Raw genomic sequence first — 13,846 nt, 5'->3', positions numbered from 1 at the left:
TAAATAAGAATTCTGCATTAATCAAAATATAATATTTATGCTTACTTTACGACTGATCAATGCCAGGCGGCCTGCTAGTATATGTGTGTGTATATGTATGTATGTATGTATGTATGTATGTATGTGTGTATGTATATATATATATATATATATATGAGGGTGGAGAGTTATGTTTTGGTTTCGGTTCTAGCTGATGGAACGCAAGTCATATATATATTTAAGTTTTGATCTCACTACTATATAGTAGATTCAATATGATAATGTGTAATCTGCATGAATTAAAATATCATATTTAAGCGTATCTTACGACCGGACAACACCAGGCAGCCTGCTAGTATAAAATAAAAATATTTATTATAGTTCGTCTTATGCTAACCAGCTATTGGAAACACTTATTAAAATTCACATTGGATATATATATATATATATATATATATATGTGTGTGTGTGTGTGTGTCTAGCTAGAATTCTGCTAGAAAGCCTATGCATCACAATTTGAAAGAATTCTCTAATATTCGGTCATTCTTAATGGATGTCAATAAGACTTTAACCTATTTATAGAAATCCATTAAGATAAGAATTGTATCAATCATGTTTATTTCCTTCCCTTTCTATTTTCCTTGCTATTTCTTAACATTCTTTTATGTTTATTTAAGATATTAACAACTTCACCATTATCTGATAATTTACAACTTGGTGTGATATAAATAGGGCTCAACTCGTGTGAATGCAAGGAATGCGCCTCTTTTTACTAAAGCCAGTAGATGAAGGCCTTCTTTTTATCTGGAGAGGAAACAAGAACGGAAATTTGCTGTTTGCTTCAATGGTACGATTACATAAGAGAAAGGAAAGGATGAGTTGCCGCATTTTATTTCATCGTTTTGGTCCTATTCCTTGTTCAAATCTGATTTTGGAACCTTGACATTTGTAACGAGGCTATCCCTATAACAGGCCATGTGACTGGGGTCTTTTACCGGAGGAGATGTGAATTTTCTTAGGTAATTCGTATTGTAGTTAAAAAAAAAAAAAAAAAAAAAAAAAAGCTGAGTTCTATTCTAAAACAATGAACCACAATTCTGAATTCTATATATTACATTGGCACAACTGCTTGTCTGTCTACCTAGTGCCCATTATCTTACACCAGTATTAAATATTAATTTTGTAACAAGAACGCTATATATGAAAAGAAAATTTGAGAAATAGACTAACTTTATTTTATATATTAGAAGACTATCGATGTTAACTGATTGTCTTTTTACTTTCAATATATAAGGATTTACTAAGAATTCTAAAGTCAGTTTAAATGAGATTTTAATTCTATTACAGTTTAAATGCTTCCAGATGCCTTTCAAATTTCAAAATGTTGTGGACGTGTAAAGGTTCAGAAGAAAGACACAAGTCAGCATTTAGTGGAAACAAAATGTATTTGGTTTTCTGTTCTATTTAACAAAGAATTTGGTTATAGGTCAATCTGACTATAAAGTGTGCATAACGCCGAGAGGCATATTTTCCTTGTTTTTATATTAAGTGGGAGAGTTCATTGTTATCTTTAAGGTGGGTATTACAACACAAAGTAATTCATTTTCAACTAAAAAAATAATAATAATAATAAAAAATGGCTGGCATTTTTTATTAAAAAACTCTAGTGTATTGTGGTGAATTTTAATAATAATTTTTTTTTTTTTTTTTTAAAGCATTTCAATTTTTATTCAAAGAATTAATGGATTAATAGTAAAAACTAATGCATAATACATGTAGATGTAAAAAAATCACATGACAGAAATATAAAGCATCATGAGTCGCATCTTCTGCTTGGTGCGGATTGAAAACCCATGTGACTTATTTTTTGCCATTCCTTCCAATCCAGGGCAAGTTGGTTGATGGATGCCAACTGTTGAGCGATGTCCAATCAAAAACATTTTCTCTCCACCTTCTCCTTTGCTTTCCTCTGCCTCTTTTGCCTTCTAACATACTCTCGAAGCAGAACTTTGACAGAAGTATAAAACCAATGTTACATCTAGTTGCTACTATTGTTTTATCACTTGATGATGTCAATCACAGTGATTACGTGCAAGTCAGGTATATAGTCTTCCACGAGAACTATATGACCTTTTCAACTGTTTCTTTTAATTTTTTTTTTTGTGTTAGTGATAATCTCTCAAGTTTAACTATTTTATCCGAAAATAACAGTAATTGAGTTGGTATCAATAATTAAATTAAGAAAGCTGTCCATTTTTGATCTCTGATGAAACTTTTCTATGATTTCTCTTTTTTTAATATTGTGGCCCTCAGAAACACGACAACAACGAGGTAGTCAATAAGCGTATATATTTACCGAAAGTACCAAAGTAATGGGTTACTGCAAACTGCTTTTGGATTGGTCAACGATTCTTTCTGTGTATTGCCACTATTATCAGTATTCATTGTATCGAAAACTCCATGTGACAGAATAAGAGTATTCTAAAAGAGTCTCTCTCTCATATATACTATATATTAAAGGTAAAAATGTACACGCTCCTTCAGTATTGACAGACTATGGATACCCATCATAAAGGTTCCTATGCATGAGATGAGCAATCTCTAACCACACCTTTCCTGAGTCGACATTGTTGAATACCAGTGGAGAGTATATGTTCAGAATGACTGGAAACCATGCAGGGATAAGCAGAGAGCACATACAGTGCCTAGAATTCCCAAATGGTCATCCATCTGGTACTAACCAGGCTTAGCGTTGCTTAACTGACCAGAACCGATGTCCACATGATTATGCCGTATGGTTCTATGGGACAAAACTACATGAAAATTTGCAGACTTTTTGAAGATTATAATACTATTCTATGGTTAAAATTTTATGACAATTGGTAAAAAAGAACATAAACCAATAAGATATGCATAAATTTTCTGACATTTGTAATCCTGGCAAGCCAGCTTAAGTTTTTCTGCTTCAATTGCCAAGCCACAAATTAATTAATTAGTCGGCTAATGCAAGTGCTTAGTCTGGTATATTGAAGTTAGTTAGCATCCCTATGAATTTAAACTGCATTTTAGAATTTTATTTTTTATTCTTTTCTATATGAAGTACTCGAGATTCTTTAGACTATATATATATATATATATATATATATATATTAAATCTTTTCTTTTTATGCTGGGCTTTTCTGCTTGTGTGGTGATAAAACTTCTTAAATGCGATTGTGATCTTTGGTCAACATCAGACTTCCTTTAATCGGATTTTTTCGATAATCGATTTTCGTTGTTATACTCCTGGTTTCCTTGCTGAAAAGAATTAATCAAAACTGGCTAATAAGCCTATCAGCCTGATGAATTGTCCTTTTTTTTTTGGTTAGGAAACCATGAGTATAACAACATCGTAAATTTAAGTATATTAATTAATAAATATATTAGTAATTGAGCACTCTGGTCAGTTGTTGTTTTTCTTTTAATTTAATATATACTAGCTGAGAGACCAATGTTGCCCAGGATTAAATGAGGGTCAACAAATGTTCCATTTTTCCATACTTTTGTCGTCATTGAAAACAATAAAATGGCTTTTTTTTTTTTTTTTTTGTAAATCGAATCGATTGCTTGCCTACTCTAGTCGAGGATCCACCATGGTGTACCGGGAGGAAGCTTCACATGCCTGATTATTCCACATTACATTGTAGTCTACATTGCACTGTAGAAAACCTACTTTGATTTTATGAAATTATTTTTGTATTATGGTTTCACTTAGTTTAAATGCAAAAGTCAAACATCCTGGTGCAATTGTGCTCTAAACAGAAACATTCATTTTGAACGTGCCCCTGTCTTATCAAGGAAATGTACTGTTTATTTTATATGCTGGGCCTTTCTGCTTGTGCAGTGATAAAACTTCTCAAATACACTTGTGATGGTTAGGTTGTATATGGCATTAACTTAGGTCAACATTAGGCTTCTTTCTTTAATTGTATTTTTACAATTATCAATTTTAGATACTTATTGGGGACATTCTCTTAGAAAACCTTTCTAAGAACACTCCAAGACACATTAAGTACATTTGTGTGAAATTAAAAAAAAAAAAAAATCGACTCGGCCGTTTTGGTGTCCATAAAGCATGAACTCACACATACACAAAGTGCCTTTTATATATAAGTAGATATTTCATGTGCTTTGTTTTTTGTTTGTTTTTTTAATGTATCCGTTTTCAAATTATTTCTTAATCATTTCCATTGTACATTATACAAGTGTTCAAGATTCTTGTTCTTCTATTATACATATTTCTTGGCTAGATTCTAAGAAGTAACCCGTTAGGAGCAAACGACACTCAGCCGTCGTCATTTTAACTGATGTCACTCAAGATGAAAGTATCAAAATAATCCAAACAGAACAATTCAAACAGCTGCCAAGCAAGACAAAAAAAATTGTTATTCTCTTAATGTATTGTAATCCTATAGGCACGACCCGCTTACTAAGTGGTCAATTCTATAGCTTCAAACATTTGGACCAATATCTATATATTAATGTGATGGCGTGTGTGTTATTTTGTGTGTCACATCTTTTTTTTTTTTTTTTTCTGAGTGCCTGTCGTTTAATTGTAATGACCTTCCATTTCTTGTAATAAATAATTTTACTAAGAATTCTTCATAAGTTTTGGTTTTGATTTCTATTATAGCTGATGCACCCAAGTCATATGGACATATTTTTTTTATTTTGGAAATCAACAACTTTATAATATATAAGAATCGATAGAAAATTGACTATAAAATAATAGATCCACAATCTGCATAAATTAAAATATATTTAAGCCTATTTTATTACTGGGCTATGCCGGGCATCCCTGCTAGCTTAGGTAAATACTTTTGCAGTTTTAACAGAAGAGCTACAATAATATCAGCGCATCTCCATTTATGCTGCACATTCCCAAAATGGCAACATTAATATATTACATATGAAAGAGTCCACTGTGGAATTTCCACAGGTCCCGCTAGTAAATTTATAATCTGCTTACTCAGAATATATATATATATATATATATATATATATATATATATATATATATATATATATATATATATAATTTAAATAAACAGTTTTTAATATCACTACACAACCATGACAAGGCTTTAGTCAATTGGTTATGAATAACTAAAAACTTCGTCAGGCGATACTAGTCCTCTCTTTCTAAAGATCAGATCAATCATGAAATGTTGTTCAACAGAAAAACAAATTGACTGTCAACAAGATCTCAGAAAGAGTCAACCATCTGCTCTTCATTGATGACCTCAAGCTGTATGCCAACTCAGACACTGACTTAAAGCGACTCTTGCAGGTCGTACACAAATTCTCCAGAGACATTGGAATGAAGTTTGCTTTGGACAATTGCTCCATCAGATCTGAAAAGGAGGTCTAAAACAAAAACATACAACTTGAAGAAGATACTGACGTCAATGATATACAGAAGAGCAGGAAAAATATAAATACCTTGCCATTGAAGAGAATGATTCAATTCAACATGCGAAGAGAGAAAGTTGGTTGTGAATATATATGTTGTGTAAGGAAAATTTGTAAAACAAAACGTACAAACGAAAACAAGATAAATAGCATCAACCAGCTAGCCATTCCTGTAATAACATACAGTTTTGGCATTGTTGACTGGCTACAAAGGGACATAAAGAAACTAGACCCTAAAATATGGAAAATGTTGACACTGTATAGAATAGCATACAGAAAGCTGTATGGGTTTCTCAGAAATTGACTATCATCATCGTGCCACAATTGTGAGCACTATGAAATATCTTATGAGATCCCAAAATTCAAACCTCAAAATTGTGCATCAACATCACGAAAAAAGAGCCAGCAGAACAACTTTCATCACAAAATTGGCTAAACATTTGGGACAAGATTGTCTTACAAATGAAACAAAATCAGAAAACGAGTCTGCTTCAGAAATAGCCTAATAGTTACCAAAAATGCATTAAGAACTTCCTTTGCAAAAAATTAGAAGAATGGGCAAACCAACAGCATGCCAAGTATTTTCTGGGTGAATTCACTCTGGACTTTATATATATAAAGAAGGCTCTATAGACTGGTTAAAGCGGATCGGTGTGATACAATCAAGAGAGAATTATGACTGCCCAAGATCAAGGCTTGATGATTAATGTTTTTAAGAAAATGGGAGTGGTCTCAGCAATGACAACAAGTGCAGGTTCTGCCACATAAAAGAAGAGTATGAGCCACCTGACAGCCAGCTGTAAGGTTCTGCAGGAGGATGAGTACTATATGTTGCAGCACAATGAAGTGTGGAAATATCTCCACTGGACAATTTGTAAAAAATTGAATATCGAATACAGCAGCAAATATTGGGAACATGTATCAGAAAGAACCGTTGAAAATAAGTTGTACACGATCCACGATGGTTATGCGATTCCTACAGCTATGTACCTTGAAAACAGTTATTAAACCTTGAAAACAGTTATTAAACCTTGAAAACAGCTATTAAACCTTGAAAACACCTACATACCTTGAAAACGGCTATTAAACCTTGAAAACGGCTATTAAACCTTGAAAACGGCTATTAAACCTTGAAAACAGCTACGTACCTTGAAAACGGCTATCAAACGTTGAAAACGGCTATCAAACGTTGAAAACGGCTATCAAACGTTGAAAACGGCTATCAAACGTTGAAAACGGCTATTAAACGTTGAAAACAGTTATCAAACCTGACATAATGATATGAGACAAGAATGAAGTAATCTTAGTATAAATGTCCACAATGATATTGGTTTAAACAAAACTGAGAGCGAAAAGATAACCAAGGTCTGATGTACAACATAAAAAGAAACTGGAATCTTAGGAAAATCTCTATCATTCCAGTAATTATAGGAACAACTGAGCCTGTCAAAAAAATTTCCTAAATTACCTGGTGAACCAAGTGCAAGAGAGATTCAAACAATTTCACTTAATGGGATGGATAGAATCTTAAAAAGATCTCTTGGTTGGAATATATGAGATAGCGGGTGAAGTAGGCAAAGATTTTTTTAAAATCATTTCCATTCTTACATCACATGATTTTTAAAATGCTATTTTCATATTTCTGTTGACTTACATTTCATTGAAGATTTGACCTTTTGAAAGAGAGGACTGTTAATGCCTGACGAGGTCCTTAGTTATAATTAATTGACCGAAACCTTGTCATGATTGTGTAGCAACTATTTAAAAATGTTTATTTAAATATAAATAAAAAAATATCTTACTCTGTTTATTATCGAGCACTCTTATATATAAACCTAGTTAAATTTATCGGTGTTTATCTTTGAATGTTCTTAACCTGGAATTATATATTGCACACAAAACTGTTTTGTGAACTTGTATTTGTTATATAAAAAGAAACGCTGTGAGTTCGTTCCCTATGGACTCGAAAACGGCTAGGCCAACTTTTATGAAATTTCATATTAAGGTACTTTGTGTCTGGCAATGTTCTTAGATAGGTTTTGTATCAGAATGTCTTTGATAAGTATTGGTAATCGAAATAATCCTATCAAAGAAGAAACATACAATTTTGAGCAAAGTTAACACCTTACACAGCCTAACCTCACAGGTGCATTTGAGAAGTTTTATTATCACACAAGACAAAAAGCCAGACATATAAAATTAACAGTTTTTTTTTTTTTATGTGACAGGGATGCGTTTGAAATTAATGTTTCTGTCTAGAGTGCACCATGATACTTGACTTTTTCATTTTAAATTAAAATTTAAGCCATTACCACCACAAGCAGTAAGAGCAGGCATATAAAATTATTAGTGGGTTCCTTGATATGACAGGGGCGCGTTCAAAATGAGTGTTTCTGTTTAGAGCACGATTGAAGCATGATACTTGATTTTTGCATTCTAAACTTTAATTTTAAACTTTATATAATATATATAAAAATAATTTTATAAAATCAACAGATTATCTACAGTGCAATATAGACTATAATGTATTGTGGACTGTCACTGTGGGAAGGCATGTGAAGCATTTTCCCAGTGCCCCATGATGGACCCCCAACTAGAGCAGGCAATCAATTGATTTGATTGGAAAAAAAATCGGCAATTTCACTGATTTTGATGACGATAAAATCTGGAAGTGTGAAACCTTTATTGATCATCAATCAATTCCAGGCAACTTCAGGTTTCCCTGCTAGTGTGTGTGCATATATATATATATATATATATATATATATTAGCCACGTAATATTTTATAAGGAGATATAATATTTATTGTGTAGATTTTCAGTATTTCAAAAATTGCTCAATACATGAGTAGAGCTAAATAGTTATATATATTGCAATTAAGCTACACAGAATTTTCTGTGTTTCATTTCTGTAAGGACTCGTCAAACTAAAATGCAGTCTGGTGAGTCTTTATGGGGGTGAAACACAGAAAATTTTGTGTAGCTTTATTGCCATATATATTTTTTCATAAAATATATATACTACGCCGATCTGCCCTTGGTTGACAATAGTTTTTTCAAAAGAAATGCTTAGATCTAATCACCGGTAGAATTTGCCAATGAATTCATTTTGAATCCTATGCTAGAATTTGTTTACATTTTGTGAAGCGCTGATAATTTTAATGGATTTTTAACAGTCTTTTAGATGATAAAAATCAATCCACGTCGATAAAACCATGGTATGTTTCTGAAATATGTAACAGATAGTTTTTAAATAAATATATTCTGCCTCACTTAATAGAATGTGTTTGTGTGCAATATATAATCTATAGATGTGTAGATGTCAATAATATTATCAAAGATTATTTTCCCTTGTGCAATTCATTTCTCATGTTTTTTTCGTTTTTTTTTTTTGTTTTGTTTTTTTTAGTAACCAGTGTTCTAGCTGCTCTTAAATTATCTTTGATCTGCCTTCAAATTGCCTTTGGGTTCACTTTACCATTCCATAACATTTTTCGAGTTGTTCTTGGAGACATTTCCTGTCAAGTGCCATTTTCATGCAGGCTTTTAGTGTTGCCAAACTTTTTCCACTTCAGAAGAATCAATCTGATGCTGCCGAGACATTTTAACATCTTGGCAATAGCCATCTTGTTTATGTTGCGTTCGTTGGGTCGAGAACGCTTTCACTTTGATCATGACTGCTTTCTTGCAAGATGGGAAAATAGCGAAGGATGACAGCGATGACATTGTATGCCTATTTTTTATTTTTATTTTTTTCGGAACATTCCAAAGATTTTTATGAGCAGGATCTAAAGTAATTTTTTTTTCTTCTTTGATATATATATATATATCTATATAAGTGAAATTGTGTGTGTACATTTCCCTACCAAAGTACTCTGTCAATTTTTAGTCTACAGACTCGAGATTTAACATAAGGGATATTGAGATTTGGAAAAATCTTTTTAATTGGTTTTCGGCCAGAAATTTGGTTGTAAAGGGGTGAAAGTTCAACGATTTGGCCTTTGAAAACTCTACCGAACTCTTCCATTAATTTTGGGTCTAAACACTTGAAATTTTAGATGCAGGTTACTTGGACATGGATCAAACTTTTTAATTTGATTTGATCCCCAAACAATAAATGTTAAGTGGTCAAAATTGGCGTCAAAGTTTACTGAACCAATTTTTGATCTAAACATTTGAAATTTTACATAAAGTGTACTCGGACATAGGGCAAGCTTTTTAATCTTTTTTTTTTTTTTTTTTTTTTTTTTTTTTGTCGAAAATTTGACTGCCAAGCGGTCAAAGTTCAAAATATTTGACCTCTGCAGTCTCTAGCAAACTATTCGGCCAAGACAATAACAATAAAAACTAAAATATCCTAACAAAAATTTGTTTGACAGCAATAGCATGAAGTAAACTATTACTGACCTAAACTTTCTTCCAACAAACTAATGACTTTCAGATGTACGAACTATACACGCTTAAAAAAAAAACATATCTCGCATAAAATGACCCACTGTAGTTGATTTGTTGTAAAACCAAACTGCTCCTCCATAATAATAATAATAATAATAATAATAATAATAATAAAATTGTAAATTTATAATAGCATGACGTTCTAAATCCATTTATTTGTTATATTATTCGACCATCTTAAGATAAGTGTATGAAATAGCTTAAATTTACCCTTTTTCTATAATCAAAATAATTGGCCAGTTTGAAATGATTTAAAGCATAATGTTTGAAATGATTTAAAGCATAATGTTTGAAATGATTTAAAGCATAATGTTTGAAATGATCGTAAAATTATATATATTAGCTAGAGTATCGTTTTTGTTTTTTGGGGTTTTTTTTAAATATTTTTTTCATACTGAATACATTGATCTAGGTTCTTTATAAGAGAAATGTTCAACAGAGAAGGTACAATGAAGGAACTGTAAAGAAAAGAAAAAAATTTGTTTTTTTTTAAGCAGTTGATCTCTCTCTCTCTCTCTCTCTCTCTCTCTCTCTATATATATATATATATATATATATATATATATATATATATATTAGCTGCATATACCCGGCCTTGCCCAGTTGAAATATATCATATTGCTAGGCAGAGAATTAGTCACATATTTAAATAAATTCTTGTGAACTCTGATAGCTTGTAATCGAATTTGGCAACAGAGCTTGTATGGACAGAATAAGAAAAAAACAAACAAACACTGATTCCATGTGTGATGAAAACGTATATTGTCGAAACTAAGTTCATTTTAAATTTTTAAATAAATGGAAGTTTATTAATTTATTGCAGACTATTTTCCTCATCTTTCTTAGATTTTGTTTTCACGTCAGAGGAATAGTTGTCCGAAACGTCATGAAACAACATCTAAGAAAAAGATGAGGATGATAGTCTGCAATATAAATAAATTAATGAATAATAATGAATTCCAATTAAATAATATAAATGGAAGTTTATTTTTATTCTAATATTCATTGTATTGGCTTCTTAATTTACAAACTCGAATTCAAAATAAATATAAATATATATATATATATTAGCTGCATATACCCGGCCTTGCCCAGTTGAAATATATCATATTATTGGGCAGAGAATTAGTCACACACAATTTAAAATACACTGATTATCCTAACTTGTTCCAAAAAGTGACCATACTCCTTTTGGTTTACGAAAATCAAATGCAAAGTAACTTACGTAGCTTAAACGGGCAGTAAATAAACAGCTTAAAAAAATAAACTTACTTCTAGTCTTAAACGTAATTGTTGTTAGCTATTAACAATCGAAATAAATTAAATGGAAATTAAAATGAATAAATTAACTTTAAATAATATTTTTAAATAGAACAATTAAAACGATTCTATTACAACAAACACTAAAGTCTAGCTAATAATTAAAATGGATGTTCTTTAAATGCAAATGAGTGTATTCATTGAATGTAGATTATTTTGGAATACATAGTATATATAGAAATCATGCTGGAATAAAATTGTATACGAGTTTATTTTCAGTATGAAAATTAATTTGTGAAACAATGTACTTTTTTTTTACGTATTAAATTGTGAACAGACAGACAAGAATACGGTTATATTATAATACAAGATTCAAGCAAGCAAGGACGATCGGGCGGTTCAGTTTTATAATTAAGATCTAAAGACATAAATTTAACTTGCTTTGGCATTAAATCACTTGAAAACGGTCGATATGCCATAAAAAAAGATTTAAATGTTTTTTGTTAAATCCTTTTTTTTTTTTTTTTAAGAACAACGATTTTAAAGAATAATATTTAAGAATGTTTTTAAAGAATTTTATTTCAAAGAATCCAACTTCATTAAGCATTGTCCCAAAAAGGGTTGATATGTCGTCAAGCGAACATTTACTTGTTACAGTGTAACCCAGATATAAGAGCCACCATCTATTGTCCCTACGTCTCTTATATCCGGGATACGCTGTACATTAACACAGGCTCTAATTTGGGACAAGAGAAAATCTCTCTTGTATCCGTTTTTCTTATATTCGGGTCTCTTATATCTGGGTTCCACTGTACTACATTATTCGACTAAAGTGCAGCCATTTTGCAATAAGTGTAGAAAATAGCTTAAATTTCCCCTTTTTGTGTAATTAAAATAATTGGCCAGTTTGAAATAATTTGTGTTGTTGAATTGATGCTCAGCTTATGACATGAAAGCATAATGTTTGGAATGATTGTCAAATTATATATATTAGCTAACTTATCGCTTTTTTTTTTTTATATGCTTTTTTTATTTATAAATCGATTACTCGATTTTCTCTTATGTGTTGATCGCAAATGTCATGAGAAGCGTTGATATAGCAATTAACTACAATTATTTCCACCGAAAGCAGTTCTGATTATATACCTTAATTCTTCAGATTTTGGTTAATTCTCTTTCGCAACAATAGTGCCATTGTACTTTCTTTTTATTTGTAGACGAAAATCTTTGATAACTCTTTCCCTTGATCAGCGTTTGTAATCAATAATCTTTCGTGCATGATTTCTGACTGCTAATTTTAGTTAATTTTTTTATCAAGCTTTTAATTGATCGAAAACGTAGATCAAAGTAAGTTTATTTTGAATTCGAGTTTGTAAATTAAGAAGCCAATACAATGAATATTAGAATAAAAATAAACTTCCATTTATATCATTTAATTGGAATTCATTATTATTCATTAATTTATTTATATTTATTGCAGACTATTATCCTCATCTTTTTCTTAGATGTTGTTTCATGACGTTTCAGACTATTCCTCTGACGTGAAAACAAAATCTAAGAAAGATGAGGAAATTAGTCTGCAATAAATAAATTAATAAACTTCCATTTATTTAAAAATTTAAAATGAACTTAGTTTCGACGATATACGTTTTCATAACACATGGAATCAGTGTTTGTTTGTTTTGTTTTTTTCTTATTCTGTCCATACAAGCTCTGTTGCCAAATTCGATTACAAGCTATCAGAGTTCACAAGAATTTATTTAAAGAAGTTCAAATTTTACATCAATCAATATGTGAATAAAGCAACTAAGATGAGAATATTCAACCAATTAATCCAAATAATGCTCGTTAATCATTTTATATTATTTGGATTATCCAGACCACTAGTCTCCCCTTGATTATTTTCACAACATTTCGGCCATTTTCAGCGCCATCTTCTGAATTTGGGAATTTTTATGCGGACTTCTAAAACTGATGTAGAAGTTTAGATCGAACCTTTAATTAGTCAATGAAAATATATTTTTGCTCATTCGATTGACCATAACTTTGCAGAAGAGTTAATTTTTAGGTTCTTCTTAATAATTATAGCATGTGTTAAGGATTGAACGTTCAATCTCCAGAAAATAATCGCTTGGATCTGATTGTTAATTAATGCTTTTAATTGTTATGCCATTGTCTCCATGGATAAAATAAAGGGTCAGTTCAAAATTCTGTCCAGGTTCCTGAGTTCAAAAAGATGTCCTGAAGTAAGTTGGATTACATCAGCTAATACATTGTGAATATAGCAATCAAGATGAAAATAGTCGTCTTAATAATCTAAATAATACATGGTAGTTTGTTGCAAATGTATTTAACAAACGTATGCAAAATGTGTATTTAAGCCCTGCGTTTAAAATGTGTGTTTACAGATGGACATTATTCTATGAGTGTTACTATGCATAAATTTTTATTTTTATTTGTTTCAGGGTAATACTGGCTTGGGATTTAGCATTGCTGGAGGCAGTGATAATCCCCACATTGGGGATGACCCTAGTATTTACATTACCAAGATAATTCCGGGTGGGGCAGCTGCTGCTGATGGCAGATTAAGGTACGTAAATGAAAAAAATATCGCTTCTTTCATAAGAATACAAGATTAAAGCCTATAAATATTTATAAAAAAGAAATTCTATTCAATACATAATCAAAATCGTTGCGATTAT

At 31.0% G+C, this 13,846-nt stretch overlaps 1 protein-coding gene across 23 annotated transcripts in view; it reads left to right on the top strand.

The window, feature by feature from the left end:
- The window catches only part of LOC145287959 (disks large homolog 1-like), a 909,452-nt gene that overhangs the window by 542,139 nt on the left and 353,467 nt on the right, over positions 1-13,846 (top strand). For 21 of the 23 annotated variants that reach the window (XM_080135923.1, XM_080135919.1, XM_080135921.1 and 18 more), the window contains one exon: positions 13,610-13,734. The exons of the other annotated variants lie outside the window; for them this stretch is intronic. In XM_080135923.1, the coding sequence (XP_079992049.1) occupies positions 13,610-13,734 (125 nt within the window). The remainder of the gene's footprint in view (positions 1-13,609; positions 13,735-13,846) is intronic. 23 annotated transcript variants of the gene reach the window in all.

This window comes from Euprymna scolopes, chromosome 11 (assembly GCF_053919585.1).
Source record: "Euprymna scolopes isolate OS-2025 chromosome 11, ASM5391958v1, whole genome shotgun sequence".
In the NCBI taxonomy this organism is placed as follows: domain Eukaryota; kingdom Metazoa; phylum Mollusca; class Cephalopoda; order Sepiida; family Sepiolidae; genus Euprymna; species Euprymna scolopes.
Note: the sequence above shows the minus strand (reverse complement) of the source record. Positions and strands in the feature narration are given on the sequence as shown.